Consider the following 22601-nt stretch of genomic DNA (forward strand, 5'->3'; position numbering starts at 1 on the left):
GGATTGTAAGATCCAGAATATGATATTATTTATGAAAAGATATTCACAAAACCTACAGAGATAATAGTTCTTATTTTGAATATGCATATCATAACAAATGGGACAAGACTAATACACAAATTAATCAAAATTCAAAAGTAACAAAAACACCTTACAGAAAAATACAGGAAATAAAAAAAGAAGATGGAAATCCCTCATAATTGTAGAACCCTAACACAGACACTGTCAGAGGACTAGAATTTCCAGTCTTCTGTCTTTTTCTATGCATATAGGTCCTTTTAGGTTTTGTGGTATAAGGCGTGCATCATTTCACATACCTGCTTGTCTTTCCAGGCTCCATGTAGCACAGCTGTCTCCGTTTACCTTGCCTTAGGAGATTATGGAGAAGGCAATGGCACCCCACTCCAGTACTCTTCCCTGGAAAATCCCATGGACCGAGGAGCCCGGTGGGCTGCAGTCCATGGGGTCACTAAGAGTTGGACATGACTGAGCGACTTCACTTTCACTTTTCACTTTCATGCATTCGAGAAGGAAATGGCAACCCACTCCAGTGTTCTTGCTTGGAGAATCTCAGGGACGGCGGAGCATGGTGGGCTGCCATCTATGGGGTCGCACAGAGTTGGACACGACTGAAGTGACTTAGCAGCAGCAGCAGAAGTAGATTAAAAGGCAACAAATATTTATGTAACAAATCTGTATGATCAGAACCTTATAAATCTTATAAATTACAGTTGACCCTTGAAGACGAGGGGGTTTGGGTTGCTGACCCCCTGTGCAGTGAAAAATCTCCATGCTGCTGTCTCTGCCTGAAAAACAATGGGTTTGATAAATGATCTACCCAAGGGCAGGAAGCTCAGTTTGGGTAGAATTAGGACTCAAACCCTCCTTCTTTTGGTTCCCCATATTTGTCATCTCTGACTGAGATCTCCCCATCTCCCCATTGTGATCTCCCCATCTCCCCATTGTGATCTCCCCATCTCTGAGTTTATGGGGAACATAAACCTTTCCCTACAGGACCTAGTTTAAATGTCTATAAAATGAAAATACAGGTACTCTATTTATTGAAAAAAATTCATGTTTAAGTGGACTTGGGAATTCAAACTCAATGTTGTTCAAGGGTCAACTGTACATTTAGAGTACATTTATTTTCAGAACATTACATTATATACATTGTGTATGTTGCATTATATTAACGTACATTTTAATAATAATCAAATGTCATGATAACACAGGTTTATTTTAGAACCAACAAGGTATGTAAGGTCTGCACTTGTTTAGTCACTCAGTCATGTCCAGCTCTTTGTGACCCCATGGACTGTAGCCCGCCAGGCTTCTCTGTCCATGGACTTCTCCAGGCAAGACTACTGGCATGGGTTGCCATTTCCTTCTCCAGGGAACCTTCCTTCCCCAGGAACTGAACCCACTTCTCCTGCTTTGGCAGGTGGATTCTTTACCACTGAACCACCAGGGAAGCTACAAGGTCTACACTGAAATATATTTATAATTAATAATAAAGCAGCAGCATCTATAAATCTGTTCATCAGTCGAATAGCACATATAACTTTAAAGGTTTCAGATTTTTATCTTGTTTGTATATTTATAGCGAAAGAAGAGTTCACTGAAGCAGGAAGCTACCTAAAAGGATATGTTACCACAGGAATTTATTCCCAAGAAGATGTTTTGAGACTGTAAGTGTATTATAATTTTAGGGAGGAGGAAGTTTGCAAAATAATGTATTACCTGTCTTCACATGATTTTTTTTTTTAAGGAAAATAGGGCAGCAACATAGCTAAATTTTTAATTTCATCCTGGGAAAATCTGTAAAGCACTATCTGGCTATTTAGAATTTTTACATACTCAAAATTCTTCTTTAGGCTAGAGCCCCCCATGAGGCAACATTGGATTCATAGCACTTCATCTTCCTATAAAATCTTTCCTCTTTGGATTCTGTTACCTGCAGTTTAAATTCTTTGTAGTTATAGTTTTTTGAGGAATTTTACGTCTTAAGTGTCTGGGTTTTGATTTGCCATCAAGGTATGCATAAAAATCAGAGTTTTTACATATTTCTCCCAGAGTTTTAGGTGATGAACTGATAGTTCTACTTACTTTTGTTATTGCAGACATACACTTAAGCAGTGCTTTTTCTAGCCACTTAAGTTGCTTTATTTGTAGAATTGGGGGCTCCTGTAAACTATCAAATATTTTAATTGTTGCAGAATGAATGAACTGAAAATTTAGACATTATTAATACACATCACATTCTACACTAATGACTCATCTTCAGATGCACATGGAGTTGTTTGTGTTTCTTACCCTCTGACTATATTATTTCCAATTGTGATTTCTGAGCTTAATTAAATCTTTCATCCTGAACACTGGTGACGCATTTGATGACTGAGCTCCTGTTCTATCCAAGAAATCAGTGACTTCTGAAAAGTGAATACCGAACTCTAGACTTTTAGGGAATACGAGACCTATTCAACTGACACATGGATAATCACCCACTGTCTTCTAGACCAGTAGTTTTCAGAGTATGTTTTGTTTATAACTGACTCATCCACTAAGAGCACCTTCCAGGTAATCTGAAGACTGGGCAGTAGAAAGCTCAGTCTTCAGATTTATACTTTGTTTTAGCATGAATTAAGTTTTTACATAATATAAATGTTACCATATCACTGGTAATTTCACACAGGCATTTCTTCCTGTTCAGTGATTTTCTTTTAGGTTTAGTTAGCAAAAGTAGTGGTAGGAGAAAGCAAGTTCAGGTTCTCTTTCAATGGAGAGAGCTCAGACTCTGTATCTAGAATACCTCAGTGTGAATTCTGTCTCTGCTATTTATCACTCTTTCATCATCTGTAAAATGAGGATTATAGCGCCATTCTGAGGGTTAAATAAAAACGTAACTAGAAGCACCTGGTATAGTGCCTGGCAAATATAGGCCTATTCTCATAAATGCCTATCTCCTTGCTCAGCAGTTTGGTGAGCAGTCCAAAAAGTTAAGAACCATTCAGTGTGTTCCTAGTCCTGTTTAGACATTTTCTTGATGAGTGAATTGTCTAGAAAAAGAAAAATCTGGCTAGATTAGTATCTGTTGTTTTCTTCTAATCTAGGTTGTCAAGGCTCTTGAACTTGCTCAGATAGCCTCACATAAGAGCTAAGTTCACCTGGAAATATTTTTTTTTTCTTTTTTCTTAGTAGGGCTTCCCATTTGCTGCCTCCATTGTGACTTCTTTGCCTAACTGTTCATGTTTTTGATGACTTGCTGTATTTCGGTTGGGAATTTTAATACTCCGTTTCTCCACAGGTCAAGTAAATATACCGTAACTCTTCCAGCCCTGCTGCTTGCCAGACACAAAGAAGGCAAAATAGAGAGCATTCCATTAGTTAACGTCCATGTGCAAGACATAGTTCAAATAATAACAAATGCATCACTGGAAACATTTGTGAGTATATAATAAGGATGTTTGAAACAAAATCTAGAGCAGTTAAAACTGTGTGTGTTTTAATGCATGGTTTTCCATCTTTTGTTGGCACAGAGCATGATGTTTGGTGAGCTCTAGATTCAATGGGTTGCTCTGTTTTATTATTCACCCATCATGCATACAGCTTCTTTAATCCACTGCCAAAAGTTTACATGTCTTTGGATTATTTTTCTTGCTGAGATGCTTGTGGCTAATGGCCGGTTGAAGTACTCCATCTGGGCTGAAACTTGGCATGAAGCAAGTTTGGATTCCAGAGGGCAGCATGCTAGGCTTCCAGTCCTCGCTTGCCTCCTTGCTGGCTGTATGTAAGCGTCTCTCCACATGCGTAAAATGGTTATTGTAAGGGCTGAACGAGAATGGGTGTTCAGTGCTCTGTGTATGGTGTTTGCTGCTGCTGCTAAGTCGCTTCAGTCGTGTCCGACTCTGTCCGACCCCATAGACAGCAGCCCCTGGTAAACACTCAGCAAATGTTAGCTAGTATTGCTTACACTGTTGTAGAGAAAAATATGTTTTATCAAAGTCCTTTTCTGACGCCTGCTTTGTATAATAGTGGATTTAAAGGCACAACAGATGTAACCTGCATTTCTTGATTTTGATTGTTTTACATTAATATTAAACACAGCTAGAATATTATAAATTGATGCTTTTCTACATTTCTAAAGTGACATGGGAGCAGTATTATCAACTATAAATACTGAATGAATATCCTCTTGTTGTCGTCTTTTGTCATGATGATCTAAACAATATTACATTTTAGGCTAAAGAATGTGTTCTTTAAGTCATTTTGTGGCCTCAGTACCACTAACTCCCCTTCCCTAATTAAAGTTACAGTTTATAATTAATTAAGTCATTAAAATTTTTAGGATGCAGTTTTTTAAATTATTTATTAAAGTAACATTTTTGTCTTTAATGACCTTATTAAATGACTGTCTCTGTAGCACATCAATAGTGTAATGTTTTTAAAATTTTTATAAGATGTTAGCTTTTTTCCCAGATAATACAGAAATGTATAAAGAGGAAAATTAGAATAAATCATAACTTCTTAACCAAGCTTAAATTTAGGGATATATTTTCCCAAAATATGCTTTTGGAGATCAGTGGAGAAATAACTCCAGAAAGAATGAAGGGATGGAGCCAAAGCAAAAATGATACCCAGTTGTGGATGTGACTGGTGATAGAAGCAAGATCCAATGCTGTAAAGAGCAATATTGCATAGGAACCTGGAATGTCAGGTCCATGAATCAAGGCAAATTGGAAGTGATCAAACAAGAGATGGTAAGGATGAACGTTGACGTTCTAGGAATCAGCAAACTAAAATGGACTGGAATGGGTGAATTTAACTCAGATGACCATTATATCTACTACTGAGGGCAGGAATCCCTCAGAAGAAATGGAGTAGCCATCATGGTCAACAAAAGAGTCCAAAATGCAGTACTTAGATGCAGTCTCAAAAACGACAGAATGACCTCTGTTCGTCTCCAAGGCAAACCATTCAATATCACAGTTATCCAAGTCTATGCCCCAACCAGTAACGCTGAAGAAACTGAAGTTGAACGGTTTTATGAAGACCTACAAGACCTTTTAGAACTAACACCCAAAAAAGATCTCCTTTTCATTATAGGGGACTGGAATGCAAAAGTAGGAAGTCAAGAAACACCTGGAGTAACAGGCAAATTTGGCCTTGGAATGCGGAATGAAGCAGGGCAAAGACTAATAGAGTTTTGCCCAGAAAATGCACTGGTCAGAGCAAACACCCTCTTCCAACAACACAAGAGAAGACTCTACACATGGACATCACCAGATGGTCAACACCAAACTCAGACTGATTATATTCTCTGCAGCAAAAGATGGAGAAGCTCTCTACAGTCAGCAAAAACAAGACCAGGAGCTGACTGTTGCTCAGATCATGAACTCCTTATTACCAAATTCAGACTTAAATTGAAGAAAGTAGGGAAAACCGCTAGACCATTCAGGTATGACCTAAATCAAATGCCTTATGATTATACAGTGGAAGTGAGAAATAGATTTAAGGGCCTAGATATGATAGATAGAGTGCCTGATGAACTATGGAATGAGGTTCGTGACATTGTACAGAAGACAGGGATCAAGACCATCCCCAATAAAAAGAAATGCATAAAAGCAAAATGGCTGTCTGGGGAGGCCTTACAAATAGCTGTGAAAAGAAGAGAGGCGAAAAGCAAAGGAGAAAAGGAAAGATATAAGCATCTGAATGCAGAGTTCCAGAGAATAGCAAGAAGAGATAAGAAAGCCTTCTTCAACGATCAATGCAAAGAAATAGAGGAAAAGAACAGAAAGGGAAAGACTAGAGATCTCTTCAAGAAAATTAGAGATACCAAGGGAACATTTCATGCAAAGATGGGCTCGATAAAGGACAGAAATGGTATGGACCTAACAGAAGCAGAAGATATTAAGAAGAAGTGGCAAGAATACACGGAAGAACTGTACAAAAAAGATCTTCACGACCCAGTTAATCATGATGATGTGATCACTCATCTAGAGCCAGACATCCTGGAATGTGAAGTCAAGTGGGCCTTAGAAAGCATCACTATGAACAAAGCTAGTGGAGGTGATGGAATTCCAGTTGAGCTGTTTCAAATCCTGAAAGATGATGCTGTGAAAGTGCTGCACTCAATATGCCAGCAAATTTGGAAAACTCAGCAGTGGCCACAGGACTGGAAAAGGTCAGTTTTCATTCCAATTCCAAAGAAAGGCAATCCAAAAGAATGCTCAAACTACCGCACAATTGCACTCATCTCACACGCTAGTAAAGTAATGTTCAAAATTCTCCAAGCCAGGCTTCAGCAATACGTGAACCGTGAACTCCCTGATGTTCAAGCAGGTTTTAGAAAAGACAGAGGAACCAGAGATCAAATTGCCAGCATCCGCTGGATCATGGAAAAAGCAAGAGAGTTTCAGAAAAGCATCTGTTTCTTCTTTATTGACTATGCCAAAGCCTTTGACTGTGTGGATCACAATGAACTGTGGAAAATTCTGAAAGAGATGGGAATACCAGACCACCTAACCTGCCTCTTGAGAAACCTGTATGCAGGTCAGGAAGCAACAGTTAGAACTGGACATAGAACAACAGACTGGTTCCAAATAGGAAAAGGAGTACGTCAAGGCTGTATATTGTCACCCTGCTGATTTAACTTCTATGCAGAGTACATCATGAGAAACGCTGAACTGGAAGAAACACAAACTGGAATCAAGATTGCCGGGAGAAATACGAATAACCTCAGATATGCAGATGACACCACCTTTATGGCAGAAAGTGAAGAGGAGCTAAAAAGCCTCTTGATGAAAGTGAAAGAGGAGAGTGAAAAAGTTGGCTTAAAGCTCAACATTCAGAAAACAAAGATCATGGCATCCGGTCCCATCACTTCATGGGAAATAGATGGGGAAACAGTGGAAACAGTGTCAGACTTGATTTTGGGGGGCTCCAAAATCACTGCAGATGGTGACTGCAGCCATGAAATTAAAAGACACTTACTCCTTGGAGGAAAAGTTATGACCAAGCTAGATAGCATATTCAAAAGCAGAGACATTACTTTGCTGACTAAGGTCCATCTAGTCAAGGCTCTAGTTTTTCCTGTGGTCATGTATGGATGTGAGAGTTGGACTGTGAAGAAGGCTGAGCACCGAAGAATTGATGCTTTTGAGCTGTGGTGTTGGAGAAGACTCTTGAGAGTCCCTTGGACTGCAAGGAGATCCAACCAGTCCATTCTGAAGGAGATCAGCCCTGGGATTTCTTTGGAAGGACTGATGCTAAAGCTGAAGCTCCAGTACTTTGGCCACCTCATGCGAAGAGTTGACTCATTGGCAAAGACTCTGATGCTTGGAGGGATTGGGGGCAGGAGGAGAAGGGGACGACCGAGGATGAGATGGCGGGATGGCATCATGGGCTCGATGGACGTGAGTCTGAGTGAACTCCGGGAGATGGTGATGGACAGGGAGGCCTGGCATGCTGCGATTCATGGGGTTGCAAAGAGTCGGACATGACTGAGTGACTGAACTGAACTGAAACTTAAAAAAATTCCATGAGTGCTGTTGTTAAATTTCCTAATGCTGCTTTGTGTTAGAGCTTTTAAGTCGAGAGCTGTATACAGCTGTACTGTATCCAGTATACTGTATACTGTATACATACTTTACTGTATACAGTAGCTAGCTAGGAGTAAGCTATCTTCTGGCCTGCCCTTAGGTACTAGAAAGACTCCCTCTGGTTAGAAAAGAGCATAGGATGGCCAGATGATAAACATTTTTTATATAACATCAAACTTTAATTTAATGAACCTGATGACAAATTAATCCAGGTAAATACTGCTTATAGTTAGTTAAATGTTAGTTGTTCAGTCATGTCCAACTCTTTATGACCTCATGGATTGTATGTAGCCCACCAGGTTCCTCTGCCCATGGGATTTTGCAGGCAAGAATACTGGACTGGGTTGCCATGCCCTGCTCCAGGGGATCTTCCCAACCCAGGGATTGAACCTGCATCTCTTATGTCTCCTGATAGGCAGGCAGGTTCTTTATCACTAGCGCCACCTGGGAAGCCCAGAGAATGACATGTATACCATCTGTGTAATGGCTCACAAATTCATATGGCCAGCACAGACCTTGGGCCTGCTCTCCAGGCTCCTGTATACAGTTGTCTACTTGACAGTGTGTCTTGAATATCTTTGAAAGTGAAAGTGGTAGTCACTCAGTTGTGTCTGACTCTTCATAACCCTGCCCCACCCGACCCCCCCAACCAGGCTCCTCTGTAGTTTTTCAGGCAAGAATATTGTAACTCTCCAGCAAGAACACTGGAGTGGGTAACCATTCCATTCTCCAGGGGATCTTCTCAACCCAGGGATTGAACCTGGGTTTCCTGCATTGAAGGCAGATTCTTTACCATCAGAGTCATCAGGGAAGCCCCAGATCATAGCTAATTACATGCTAATTAACTATGTAGTTATTACAATTAAGCAATAGTATATTTAAGGCTGTCACACTTAGAACTATCTGTTGGGTAATATGTTTAGCACTTTTCTCAAATACATTGAGTTCATTTTTGTGCTTTTATTATAAATAAGAATATGGGAACACACGTAATTATAGTCGCTTATATACTCAAATAGCCAACAGTCATCTTCCAGTAACCACATTTGATGACCTTTTCTTTTTCTCTGAGTAGCCATCAAAACCCGTGATTGTGCCATTCCTTTTTAAGATTCTCCCTTCTTTTGGCTTTTGCAGTTCCGTCCTCTCCAGGTATACCTTCAGCCGTCTTGCCACTCTAGAATTACATCTTCAACCATTTTTTCCTCTTTTGCTACATTCATTCTTTGGGAGACTTAGTATCTATGCCCATAACTTATATGGGTCATTATACCAGCTGATGAGTCCTAACTTTTGAGTTTCTAACCTTAACTAAACTCGCATAACTCTTAGTCTTTCTTTCCTGACAGGAGAGAGCAGTGCCTGCCACTACTGGCCTATCTCTCCACAAATTCATACTCTAGTCAGTCATCTAAAACAGGCCTGACCATGTGACTTGTTTGGTACAAAATCTTCTCAGTATTCCTGGGGGCTAGAAAACCTCTCTAGTCATTTTCCCATGTGGTCTTACAGCCATATTTGCTTCTGGCCTGCCTGAGTCTGGGACACTTCACTATCACTGTTCCCCAGATACTCTGTATGCCTAACACCTGTCTGCACTCTCATTCACCTCTCTGCTCCCTGTATCTGGAATCCGCACTCTAGCACACACTTCAGTCTGTCAAGCTCTTTTTCCTTATCCGAGGCCCAGGTCAAATATCACTTCCTAAAATCACCCATGAGCTCCCCTACCTTGTTTTTTAGTTTTAATTTAGAGGCAGTAGGCTTCCTTATTTATGCTCAGTCACTTCAGTCATGTTGGACTCTTTACAACCCTACGGACTGTAGCCCACCAGGCTCCTCTGTCCTTGGGATTATCTAGGCAAGAATACTGGAGTGGGTTGCCATGCCCTCCTTCAGGGGAACTTCCCAACCCAGGGATCGAACTGTGTCTCCTGCATTTCAGGCTGATTCTTTACCACTGAGCCACTGGGGTCTTCTTACTGTCATACATTAAAATTTTTTCTTGGATCACAGTAGTTTGCACACTTGTCTCCTCCTCTAAACTATGAACCCTTGAGGGCAGAGTAAGCATCTTACTTCTTTTTGATTCAGTACCCAGCATAAGGGGCTTCCCAGGTGGTGCACTGGTAAAGAATCTGCCTGCCAACGCAGGAGACACAGGTTTGATCCTTGTGTCAGGAAGATCTCCCCTGGCAGTCTGCTCCAGTATTCTTGCCTGGAAAATCCCATGGACAGAGGAGCCTGACAGGCTATGGTCCATGGGATCACAAAGAGTCGGACACAAGCAAGCGACTGAACTCACACGCATGCACCCACCCAGCATAAGATCTTAAAATTCTCAATAAATTTTTGAATTGAGCTGTGATGGCTCCATCACACCATATCCATCAAATCTGTTCTGCTGGTTTGATAAGATCTGTCAGTTTTAGGAAGGGCACATAACTCAAGTAGAAGAGGAATGACGATAGTTAACATAAGACAACATGGGGGAGTTTGAGAAAAGGGGACCTAAGATTTAAATCATGAAAGAGGAAGGTGTGAGAAGAGGATTTTGAGTGGTCAAAGAGAAAGAATTCAAAGAAAAATGAAAACTGGCAGAGGAAAGTGGCTTTGAGAACTAAGTAGGAAGAAGTATGTGCCAGAGTTTGGTGTTTGAGGGTGAATTGGAGGTGGTTGGCACCATAAAAAAATTGTTCGTTTGGATTTCTGGTGTGATCCAGTGAAATGGCATACTGGTAAACAAAATCCCTGGATGCTACTGCTGCTAAGTCGCTTCAGTCGTGTCTGACTCTCTGAGACCCCAGAGACGGCAGCCCACCAGGCGCCCCCCCATCCCTGGGATTCTCCAGGCAAGAACACTGGAGTGGGTTGCCATTTCCTCCTCCAGTGCATGAAAGTGAAACGGGAAAGTGAAGTTGCTCAGTCGCGTCTGACTCTTAGCGACCCCATGGACTGCAGCCTACCAGGCTTCTCTGTCCATGGGATTTGCCAGGCAAGAGTATTGGAGTGGGGTGCCATTGCCTTCTCCGATAAAAAAAAATTGTTCATTTGGATTTCTGGTGTGACCCAGTGAGATGGCTTACTGGTAAACAAAATCCCTGGGTGCTAGTTTCATTTAACTCTTCCTCCTGCTTAGCTGTGTGACTTCAGCAAGTCAACTTCGCATCCTTGGTTTCCTCATCTGTCAGCTGGGGATTTGTTTTCTGATGTAGGAAGATTTAATCCAGCTCACAAGTGTATCCAGAAGATGAATTAATAGATGTGATACTAAAAATGGAAAATGGTAGAAGCCTTTAATACTCTTAAGTCACTGCTGTTTTTAATCCTAAGTATTTTAACTTTATTTCTTACTCTTTTCAATTCTTGTTAATAACAGCCTAAACTAATTGTCTTCTACAAATATATTTTTTTAATGTTCTCTTTTAATAAAAAGAGTAAGATTTATTTCTTACTACTTTTTCTTTATTTTTACCCTCTCCAAAATAAGAGCCCTTAAATTTGTTTTAGCATATTATTGGATTACTTTAATTATGCTAAAAACTCAATTTTGAAACAAACTAAGATTTATTAATGTTTAAGTAATCATAGATGTTAAAAGATTATATCTTTAAAGCTTAGCTTATATATTTTTTAAAAACTTTCATGCTAGAGGAAAAATACTTGTCATATGTGTGTTGACTAGTTTGATCTAGATTTTAACATAAGAAATTACTAGAAATGCTACATGCTTAAAAACAAGGAGCTCCTTTATTTCCAAATTCTATTAGTAGTTTTATTTTGAAAATAACTAATTCATTATTAAAACAAGATGAGTTTAAATAAAAAACACTCCTGAGATTCATACTTGTTAATCAATATAGTAAAATCTCCACTTAAATGAAAATTTGTTTGAAATACATTTTACAAACTAACATGCAAGAGTGATTTGAACATTATTTTCTATTTTATGTATTATAATTTCCATTTTTTCTTGATTTGTTTTGTTTTTAAACAGCCAGAGATCACTGTGGAAAATCTTCCCACTTATTTACGACTTCAGAAACCGTTACTTATCTTATTTAGTGATGGTGGCATAGATCTTCAGCATGAAAAAACAATACTGAGGCTGGCAAAAAAGAAATACTTGGATTCAGTTACTCCTTGTTGGTTAAATCTGTAGGTATAGTTTTTATTTTTTAATATGTAAAAAGTAAAGAAAGTAATAAATATTATTAAGTTTTCATTAGGGAATGAAACTACCTTTGGAGTTAATGTTATGAAACCAATATATAAGTCATCATGATATTTTAGTAACTAAACTGCCTCAGATGGTCTGAGATGATCTTGTTTTAGATTGAATTCTCTTTTAAAATAATTCTCTTTTTTTTGCTGTGAGTTTTTTTTTCAGCTTTATTCACGCATAATTGACAAATTTGTGAGATATTTAAAATGTACATTGATATAATTTAAACATATATGTATGTATGCACTGTGAAAAAACTCTTTCATCTAGTTAATTAACACATCCATCACCTCATATATTTGTTTTATAAATGTAAATTTTGGGATAGGGTGGAGTGAGAACATTTAAGTTCTGCTCATATAGCAAATTTCAATGATACAGCACAGTATTATCAACTATAGTCACTGTGTTATACATTAAATCCTTAGATCTTATTCATCTTGCAACTGAGAAGTCTGTTTCCTTTCACCAGTCTCACCTTATTTACCCCACCCTGTAGTCCCTGGCAACTTTTCTACTCTGTTTTTGAGTCTGACTTTTTTTTTTAGGATTCCACTTATTACTGTTACTCTGGGTAGCATTTATTTTTCTCTGTCTGTCTCTTTAAGTATCTTCTTACTTTATAGTTTGTAGCCATTTATAGTTTGTAGAGTGCCTGATGAACTATGGACAGAGGTTTGTGACATTGTACAGGAGACAGGGATCAAGACCATCCCCATGGAAAAGAAATGCAAACAAGCAAAATGGCTGTCTGGGGAGGCCTTACAAATAGCTGTGAAAAGAAGAGAAGCGAAAAGCAAAGGAGAAAAGAAAAGATATAAGCCTCTGAATGCAGAGTTCCAAAGAATCTCAAGGAGAGATAAGAAAGCCTTCCTCAGCGAACAATGCAAAGAAATAGAGGAAAAGAACAGAATGGGAAAGCCTAGAGATCTCTTCAAGAAAATTAGAGATACCAAGGGAACATTTCATGCAAAGATGGGCTCGATAAAGGACAGAAATGGTATGGACCTAACAGAAGCAGAAGATATTAAGAAGAGATGGCAAGAATACATAGAAGAACTATACAAAAAACATCTTCATGACCCAGATAATCACGATGGTGTGATCACTCACCTAGAGCCAGACATACTGGAATGTGAAGTCAAGTGGGCCTTAGAAAGCATCACTGCAAACAAACTACAAACAAAGCTAGTGGAGGTGATGGAATTCCAGTTGAGCTGTTTCAAATCCTGAAAGATGATGCTGTGAAAGTGCTGCACTCAATATGCCAGCAAATTTGGAAAACTCAGCAGTGGCCACAGGACTGGAAAAAGTCAGTTTTCATTCTAATCCCAAAGAAAGGCAATCCAAAAGAATGCTCAAACTACCGCACAATTGCACTCATCTCACATGCTAGTAAAGTCATGCTCAAAATTCTCCAAGACAGGCTTCAACAATACGTGAACCGTGAACTTCCAGATGTTCAAGCAGGTTTTAGAAAAGACAGAGGAACCAGAGATCAAATTGCCAACATCCGCTGGATCATGGAAAAAGCAAGAGAGTTCCAGAAAAACATCTATTTCTGCTTTCTTGACTATGCCAAAGCCTTTGACTGTGTGGATCACAAGAAACTGTGGAAAATTCTGAAAGAGATGGGAATACCAGACCACCTAACCTGCCTCTTGAGAAACCTGTATGCAGGTCAGGAAGCAACAGTTAGAACTGGACATGGAACAACAGACTGGTTCCAAATAGGAAAAGGAGTACGTCAAGGCTGTATATTGTCACCCTGCTGATTTAACTTCTATGCAGAGTACATCATGAGAAACGCTGAACTGGAAGAAACACAAACTGGAATCAAGATTGCCGGGAGAAATATGAATAACCTCAGATATGCAGATGACACCACCTTTATGGCAGAAAGTGAAGAGGAGCTAAAAAGCCTCTTGATGAAAGTGAAAGAGGAGAGTGAAAAAGTTGGCTTAAAGCTCAACATTCAGAAAATGAAGATCACGGCATCTGGTCCCATCACTTCATGGGGAATAGATGGGGAAACAGTAGAAACAGTGTCAGACTTGATTTTGGGGGGCTCCAAAATCACTGCAGATGATGACTGCAGCCATGAAATTAAAAGACGCTTACTCCTTGGAAGAAAAGTTATGACCAAGCTAGATAGTATATTCAAAAGCAGAGACATTTCTTTACTGACTAAGGTCCGTCTAGTCAAGGCTATAGTTTTTCCAGTAGTCATGTATGGATGTGAGAGCTGGACTGTGAAGAAAGCTGAGCGCCGAAGCATTGATGCTTTTGAACTGCGGTGTTGGAGAAGACTCTTGAGAGTCCCTTGGACTGCAAGGAGATCCAACCAGTCCATTCTGAAGGAGATCAGCCCTGGGATTTCTTTGGAAGGACTGATGCTAAAGCTGAAGCTCCAGTACTTTGGCCACCTCATGAGAAGAGTTGACTCATTGGCAAAGACTCTGATGCTTGGAGGGATTGGGGGCAGGAGGAGAAGGGGACGACAGAGAATGAGATGGCGGGATGGCATCATGGACTCGATGGACGTGAGTCTGAGTGAACTCTGGGAGTTGGTGATGGACAGGGAGGCCTGGCGTGCTGCGATTCATGGGGTCGCAAAGAGTCGGACACAACTGAGCGACTGAACTGACTGGGCCATTTAATTTTGAGCTGACATGATCAGATACTTGACTATACTCTGAAAGGAATATATATTGATTATAGCAGGACAAAATTGATGAGCCTGTGGACTATGTCTGTTTATTTTATTAAAACTCTCATGCTGCCTTTTTTCTCCTAAGAGATACACAGTTCATACCTCATGTTAAAAGAAACATTTTACGACTCTGATTACTAGTAATGTAGTTATAGACCTCTTGATTTTTAGGACTTATTTCCATAAAATAAGCTTCCTGGTATGGTGCTGTATTTAAAGGTTAATGTTTTACAAACAGTTGTTCTTGTTATTTTGCTATAGAAAGAAATATTCATTAACGTGTTCAGTTGCTCTCTTTTCTAGGAAGAAGACGCCAGTGGGAAGAGGAGTCTTACAGGCATATTTTGGTACCCTGCCTCCCCTTCCTCTTCTTGTTGTGGTGAATCTGCATTCAGGTGGCCACGTGTTTGCATTTCCTTCAGACCAGGCTGTCACTAAACAGAACCTTTTATTGTGGCTGAAGAAATTAGAAGCAGGACTAGAAAGTCCTATCAGTAAGTTTCCTGTTTTAATGTATACAATTTTACATTTTGTTTCATGAATTTTTAAACTTGAATTATAGCTGATGAATGCTAGAATGAATTGAATTGTAATGTTTGTAAATATTCTAAATATTAATATGCTGACAGCATTGTCCATACAGTCTGCTCTATGGTAGATATTCTTACCCACAGAAAATGAGTGCTGTTATATTAAATTTAATAATAGCTAAACATTTATCGAATGCTCTGTAGGTAACATGCACAAAGTTACATGCTTCACATGTATTATCTCCTGTATTCTCACAGGAGTCATAGGACATACCTGTAGAGGAGCTAAATAGCTAGTTCAAAGTCATATAATTAACCAGTAAATGAGGAAACTTGGATTTCAACATGGCTTTGTTGTACTCCGGAGCCAGAATTTTGAACCACAAGAAAATAGATCTTGGCCCAGAATTCACAGTGCTGGTTTTGTGACATGCCATGAAAGTGAAAGTGTAGTCGTTCAGTGGTTTCCAACTCTTTGCGACCCCATGGACTGTAGCCCACCAGGCTCCTCTGTCTGTGGAATTCTCTAGGCAAGAATACTGGAGTGGATTGCCATTCTCTTCTCCAGGGGATCTTCCCGACCCAGGGATCAAACCTGGGTCTCTTGCATTGCAGGCAGATGCTTTACCGTCTGAGCCACAAGGGAAGCCCAAGACATGGCATGCCATAGTTGCAATTTTTCTAAAACATCTGTGGGTTTGTACTTGTGGCATAGATGTGTGTGTGTGTTTATGTACCGTTGTGGCAACAATCCTGTTGCTGTAATTTAGTTAACATGTAATAACCTAGATCATCAGTCTGTTGAGGAAATAGTGATGTTATGAAGTTTCCTAAGGCCCTTATAAAGGTTTTGTTATTGGAAACCAAATGAACTATTTTGTAACAACATTTTGATGCTGTTTATGACTGAGTTCTGAAATGAGTTTGTGTATGTGTGTATGTGAACACATGTGAATATATGTGTACATGCACACACACAATTCTGGTATATAAACTCCAATTCAGTGTTATGCTGTCTCTCAGCTTGCATTTTGTGAATCTATCACTATGTATGTTTATGTATATTTAATCATATTCTTGAATTTATTTGTCAATCGTTGCAACATACTTGTTCTTCCCAGGAGGTCTGTCCATTTCATTTTTGTTAAATTAGGCAGTTTTAACTAAATTCTTATGTCTAAATAGTCTATAGATATTTGGATATTGAAATACAATTCACATACCATAAAGTACACTCTTTTAAAGTGTACAAGCAATGTGTTTTGGGTTTTTTTGTTGTTGTTGTTAACATTCGCAAGATTGTACCATTCACAACCATTACCACTACTGAATTTTAAAACATTTTCATCACCCCCAAAAGAAACCCTGTAGCCATTCACAGTCACTCTCCATTCTCCCCTCTTTTCATTCCCTAACCACTGATTTATCTTTTGTCTTTCTGGATTTGTCTAGTCTAGACAGTTCATATAAAAGGAGTCATACAACATGTGGCCTTTCGTGTCTGGCTTCTTTCACTCAGTGTAGGTTTTTAAGGATCATCAGTGTTGTAGCATGAATCAGTGGTTCATTCCTTTTTATGGATGAATAATATTCCATTGGATGGCTATATCCCATTTTGTTTTTCCATTCATCAGTTGATGTACATTTATACTGTCTCCATTTCTTGCTATTAATAATGCTGCTATGAACATTCATGTACATGTTTTTCTATCAACTGTACAGATGTCTTATGCCAGTTACCCCACTGTCTTGAATACAATATCTTAGAAATAGGTTTTCAAATTGGTAAATTTGATTCCTCTAACCTTGTTCTTTATATGCAAGATTATTTTGGCTATTCTGGGTCCTCTTGGATGGTATTTTTAAGTCTTAGTTTTCTGAGATGGTGTCTTAGTTTTAGCATTTACAAATGTAAAAAAGTAACTAAATTTGACTATTTGGTTTGTCATAATCTGAAAGAAGCCTTTCTGTGGTTGTTATCACTCATTGATGGCCTCTTCATTCTAGCCACACAGCAGAGGGGACCTTTCAGGTGCAGCTCTTGAACTCTTCAGATAAGCTGCATTCTCTGTCTGCATTGCTATTTTGTAGAAGCTTCTGAGTGCTGTCATTTTGCAGTTGCTGTGACACAGAGTCCTCATGGACTCTGACTACATCAGATAGGATACGTAAGTCAGGCCAGAGTACCTCTCCACTGAATAGCTTTTAAAAAGGTCATGTGATGTTCAGAGATAAACCTGAACTTCTGACCCAGCCTCCTTGACTACTGTGTGGTTTTTTTCCCCTTGTTTCCTCCCGATAGTCCCTACTCTATGTTACAGTTATTTCAAAAATTAAAATGAAGTATGCAGAGACAGTATTTACTATTCTTCATATAGAGATCCTTTCCTACAAGGGGCCTCCTTAGGGGCTTTGATTTCTCAACTCAAACCATTACCAAGGATCAGAATTATTCTTCTGAGTTTCCTGAGAGACTAGTATTTCTTCCATTGCAATGATGGTGTTGCCTCTGGTTTCCATCATTTCTTTGTATCACTGCTCCTGAACTTAAGTTATTCCTGCAGCCTCTGCAGCAGGGAAGAAGCCAAGGTCCACGCAGAAGCTTTCTGTCTGGAGGCCCATCCTCCATGCTGCCAAGACCTGCTCTCACTACATCCTGGGAGGCAGGTCTGAGACACGAATGTTGCAGCTACCCTTAGGAGAGCCCACGTCTGTAACACCGTGCCACTGGTCTCCACCTCACCTTGCTTGCTGCACATCTTAATTTTCGTGAAATTGTGACCACTGGCTGTTCTTATTTGACATTTGCCCTTAATTTTGGTCAAGTTCTCTGACCTTTCTAGGACTTGGTTTTCTCATATATAAAGTTGGGATAATAATTTTACTTACCTCATGAGGTTGTAAGGATTAAATACATAATTCCTGATATATAGTAAAGCCTCAATCAATGTTAGTCATTATTATTATTATCAGTATTAATTTGATAAGTGTCTTTCTTGCCCATATGTGAGGAGAGTACAGTTTTATTTAAGATCTTTGTAGAGTTCCTGAGGAAATAATGAGCAGAATTAGAATGTGCAGTTTCAGGCATTTTGTCATTGTCTCAGACCACTCGGCTGCAGTGCTTACCATGAAAATAAATATTGCTAAATCTTTGCTATGCTTTAAATTGGACTTCTCTTAAAGATACTCCATCTGCATATTGCACAGGACAGTTATGTTTCTTCTTACCTATTCATTGTATTCAAGAAGCTATTCTATCCGTTTGTCACTATTGACACTGACAGTAGACTATATCTGAGTCTGTTATCTGGGCAACACTGTAATTTGAAACATCAATTATAGGGTAACTTAAATGTAATACCTTGCTGATGTACCACGGATTTCATATACTTGAGCCTGAGTGAAGAAATCATATCAATGAGTATAGATATACATATGTACTGATGCAGGTTTTTGTTTGTGTTTTAATCCTAAATTAGAGTTTGTATGAATGTCCTAAGCTTTTATTTGATTAATGAGAGATGCTTGGGTTTTTACTTTATGAGCTTTACTTTCTTTTCATATAAAAGTATATAGATTCTTTCATTGGAATTTAATTTTTAAATGTTTAGTTTGTACCTTTCCTTATGTAATTTCTCAAGTAGTATTTTGAATAGGCATCTAAACTCTGAAATTGTGTGAAATCTGTTTACTAAATGGAGTAAAGCTAGTCTATTTATCCCATATATGTTATCAGCTTAAATCCTTTTTCTTCTTTTAATGACCAGTATTTTAAAATAATGTTAAGACTCACTGCCATGAAGCCCTCCTAAGTGCTTCTAATCACTGCCTGTTTATAGTACAGTTGATTCCATAGCAGTCTTCCAAAACAGAAAGTGCTTTAAAATATAAGAAATATTTTGCTAAATTTTATATATATATATATGGTCCAAAACTGTTCTAAATGTAAATGTATATATACATTTACATGTATTAAAATATATGGTCCAAAATTTTTATCTGGAATGATCGATAGTTACAGTACTTTGGGGATAAAGACAGGAGTAGGGAGGGAAGCAAGAGACTTCTTCATTTTAACTTGTCCCTGGCTGTATGTAATCTCATTACACATATTGCTATTTTTTAACCCTCAGTATGGGTTAACAGGCAGCGAGATTATGGACCTTTATGTTTTTTGCCTATTAATACCTATCTTTATAGCACAGCCTATAAATGAAAATGTCTAGTACTGACAAATGTATCAAGTTTCTTAGACAATGATGATAATAAAATGTAGCTTCCCCATAGATAAAGAAAACTGATAAGGCCTTCACTCCTATAAATATATTTTTCAAAATAAAACATTTTCTAGTGTATTCATGTGATGAGATTTTATATCTGCTCCTCTTTAACCCTTGATCCTACCTTCCTTGCAGAAGTTTTACCTGCTCAGGAATGGAAGCCTCCTCTGCCTGCTTATGATTTTCTGAGTATGATGGATGCGGCAGCATCTGAGCATCTTGCTCAGAAAGTTCCCGAGTGTATAAAAGAAACTGACGTGCATGAAAGTGATAAAGAACAGCCTGACGATAAATCTGCCACCACAGAGGAATCGATTGGAGCATTGAAAATGAAGCATTCGAGCAGAAGTAGTTGGTTTGAAGAAACCAAAAAACCACTCAGGCATGATAATCAAGAATTATGATACTCAAAAGTGAGCTAATTTTATAGGGCTGTGAAAAGCTTCCCAGAGTCTTTTTGGCTTATCTGATAGACTTGAGAATTTATTTCACTAAAAAGTAATACTGAGTCATTTCAAGTTTCTAAATCAGGGCTGTTCAATGAAATATAATGTGCAATATATATAATTTAGAATTTTCTGTAGCCACATTAATATAAAACCGAGCAGGTGAAATTAATTTTATTTCACCTAATTTAAGTATACCACCCCAAAATAGTTCGGTTAACATAAAAATTGTGAGTTATTTTACATTCTTTTTTTGTATCAAGTCTTCAAAATCCAGTGCATGTTTTACGCTTACTACACATCTCACTTCAGAGTAGCTACATTTCAAGTGCTCAGCAGCCACATATGGCTGGTGACACCGGTGAAGCCATACATATTCATGTATCCATTCTCCCCCAAACTGATTCCTATCCAGTCTGCCACACAGTTTTGAGCAGAGTTCCCCGTGCTGTACAGTTGGTCTTTCTTGGTTATTTATTTTAAATATAGCAGTGTGTACATGTCCATGCTAAACTCCCTAACAACCGTAAGTTCATTCTCAAGTCTGAGTCTCTTTCTATAAAACCAGTGTCTGTTAATCAGGGGAGAGTTTTGCCCCCAGGGGGAAATTTGGTAATGTCAAGAGGCATTTTAGATCATCATTACTAGGGGCATTACTGGCATATAGTGGGGCTAAGTAGAAGCCAGGGATGCTGATAAGCATCTTACAATGCATTGGATAGCTCCTCCCGCCCCAAACAAAGAATTATCCTGCCCAAATGTCAATAAGCCCAAGTTTGAGTTAAACTAATCTGTGGCAAACTGTTAGATTCCCTTATATTTTAAAAGTAATGAAATAACCATAAAAAGAATGCAGAGTAAGATATATATAATATATATTATATATGTTATATAATGATTCTCTTATATATAATAATATATATTACATACAATATATATATAAAATTCTCATATATATATAGTTGCCCCTTAGACCAACCCAGATTTGAACTGCGCCGTTCTACTTACATGTAGATTTCTTTCACTGAATACTTTCTATAGTACTATTGCATCCATGGTTGATTGACTCTGCAGATGTGGAACCATGGATATGGAGGGCTAACTGTAAAAAAGCTGTTTGTTCAGGGGTTGGCTCCCCTAAACCCCACATTATTCAAGGGTCAACTGTATATTTCATTGTAACATAGATCATTTGTTCCTCCCAGCACCCTTCCTAGATGTTTTTCTTATGACATGTAATCTGTATTATTTCAGTTCATTCTCATTTGTTTTTTATTTCTTACATGGGAGATATGAGAGTGAACTCCAAATATAGCTTGTATTAGTAAAATGTCACCAGCCTAACCATTAACTGGAAGCACATAAAAACTTGAAATCAATTAGTCATTGTACTATAGCCAGAAATTTTGACAGTTATTAATATGTGTTTTTAATAATTTTAAATAAAGTATCTGGATTTCAGGCTACCTTTAAAAGCTTCCTGTGGCCTCTATCATGCTGTCTATTGGACCACTTTCCCTGTATCAGTTGGATTTCTTTGGTTGCAAGCAACAGAAATTTAGCTTTGATTAACTTAAGCAAAGTAAGAATATTGGTAATTCATAGAGTTAAGCTATGCTTTGAAAAAATACAAACAAAAGCTGTTTGGGGATCTGTATAGCAGGAACTAACCAGCTGAGTAATTTTTCTGTCTCTCTCTCCAGCTGTTTTCCTGTCTTTCATGTCTCAGGGACTCCTGGGAATGTTGGTTAGGGGAAGACTAACTGGCAGCCCTAACCAGATTTCCACAGTACAGAAGAGGTGAGCCTTACAGAAGAAATCTAGATTCTGTTTGCTAAGAACAGGGATCATGAGTGTGGAGAGGGAAAAAAGCAGCAAAGAGAAAATCTATGAATCCTCAAAACACCACTTGCTGTGCTTCTACCTAGCCTTTTATCCTTTTCAGGTGTTTCTGTCACATCCTCCTGTTGATATGTGAGAGTTTCAGACATTCTGTCTCTACCTTCAAGTGTTGGAATTTTCCTATGTATCTCCCTGAATCTCTGTAAGAGTTGGTCAGTGCATATGTACTTTCTGAGTAACATTTCATTCCTCATGAATCAAATTATTTTACCCTCTCCTGACTCACCTATGCTGGAAGAAACATCCTTGGTCCAGCCCTTATGATGAAATATTTCATTCATTTCACATTTCCTGGAGTTCATTACCCAAACTTATGCTTCTTTTAAAAACTAACTAAACATGCATAAGCAGAACATTATATTCAAAGATCTGTACATGTCTATCATTGGTAATAGAAAATAATCACCTAGGTATACCTTGGGAGTTGTGCTTCCATTTAAGATGTCGAAAGCTGCAAGAGAATGTTCCTCCCATCTTAATAAGAAAACAAAAATCAAAACTTTTCTATTACACATCAGAGAAGGCAGCCAAAGGAACTGAATTCCAGAATGACAGGCCTCTTAAAGTACAGAATAGAGGAACTGTTTCACCTTTGGCAGAGAATAGGAGGCTGCCAGTAAAGACACTTGGAAAGGTCTAAGATGTGTCCCTGCCTGGAAATTATAAGTTAGCTTGCCACAGTTTCTTGTATCAGAGACAAGGGACTTCATTACTTAACCTAATAGTATCAATCAGTGTCAGTATCTGTGCTGGTTCCCTGATCCCCAGTCCCGCAGGGCAATGAGAAAAGGGCCAGGTGACACCTATACATGCAGTGGGTTGCATTTCAGGGAGGTACTCTGAGCTCCAGGAACCTAAATATTTTATAATGAGTATTAAGCATGCTTGTCCTTTGCTCTGG

The 22601-nt window shown here is 38.6% G+C and overlaps 1 protein-coding gene across 1 annotated transcript in view; it reads left to right on the forward strand.

The window, feature by feature from the left end:
* Positions 1-19756, forward strand: part of TXNDC16 (thioredoxin domain containing 16) — an 85868-nt gene extending 66112 nt beyond the window's left edge. Inside the window, exons 15-19 of the mRNA XM_052647104.1 lie at positions 1604-1688; positions 3305-3443; positions 11599-11759; positions 14843-15033; positions 19488-19756. Coding sequence (XP_052503064.1) covers positions 1604-1688; positions 3305-3443; positions 11599-11759; positions 14843-15033; positions 19488-19756 — 845 coding nt within the window. The remainder of the gene's footprint in view (positions 1-1603; positions 1689-3304; positions 3444-11598; positions 11760-14842; positions 15034-19487) is intronic.
* The last annotated feature ends 2845 nt before the right edge of the window (positions 19757-22601 follow it).

Source organism: Budorcas taxicolor, chromosome 10 (genome assembly GCF_023091745.1).
Source record: "Budorcas taxicolor isolate Tak-1 chromosome 10, Takin1.1, whole genome shotgun sequence".
In the NCBI taxonomy this organism is placed as follows: Eukaryota; Metazoa; Chordata; class Mammalia; order Artiodactyla; family Bovidae; genus Budorcas; species Budorcas taxicolor.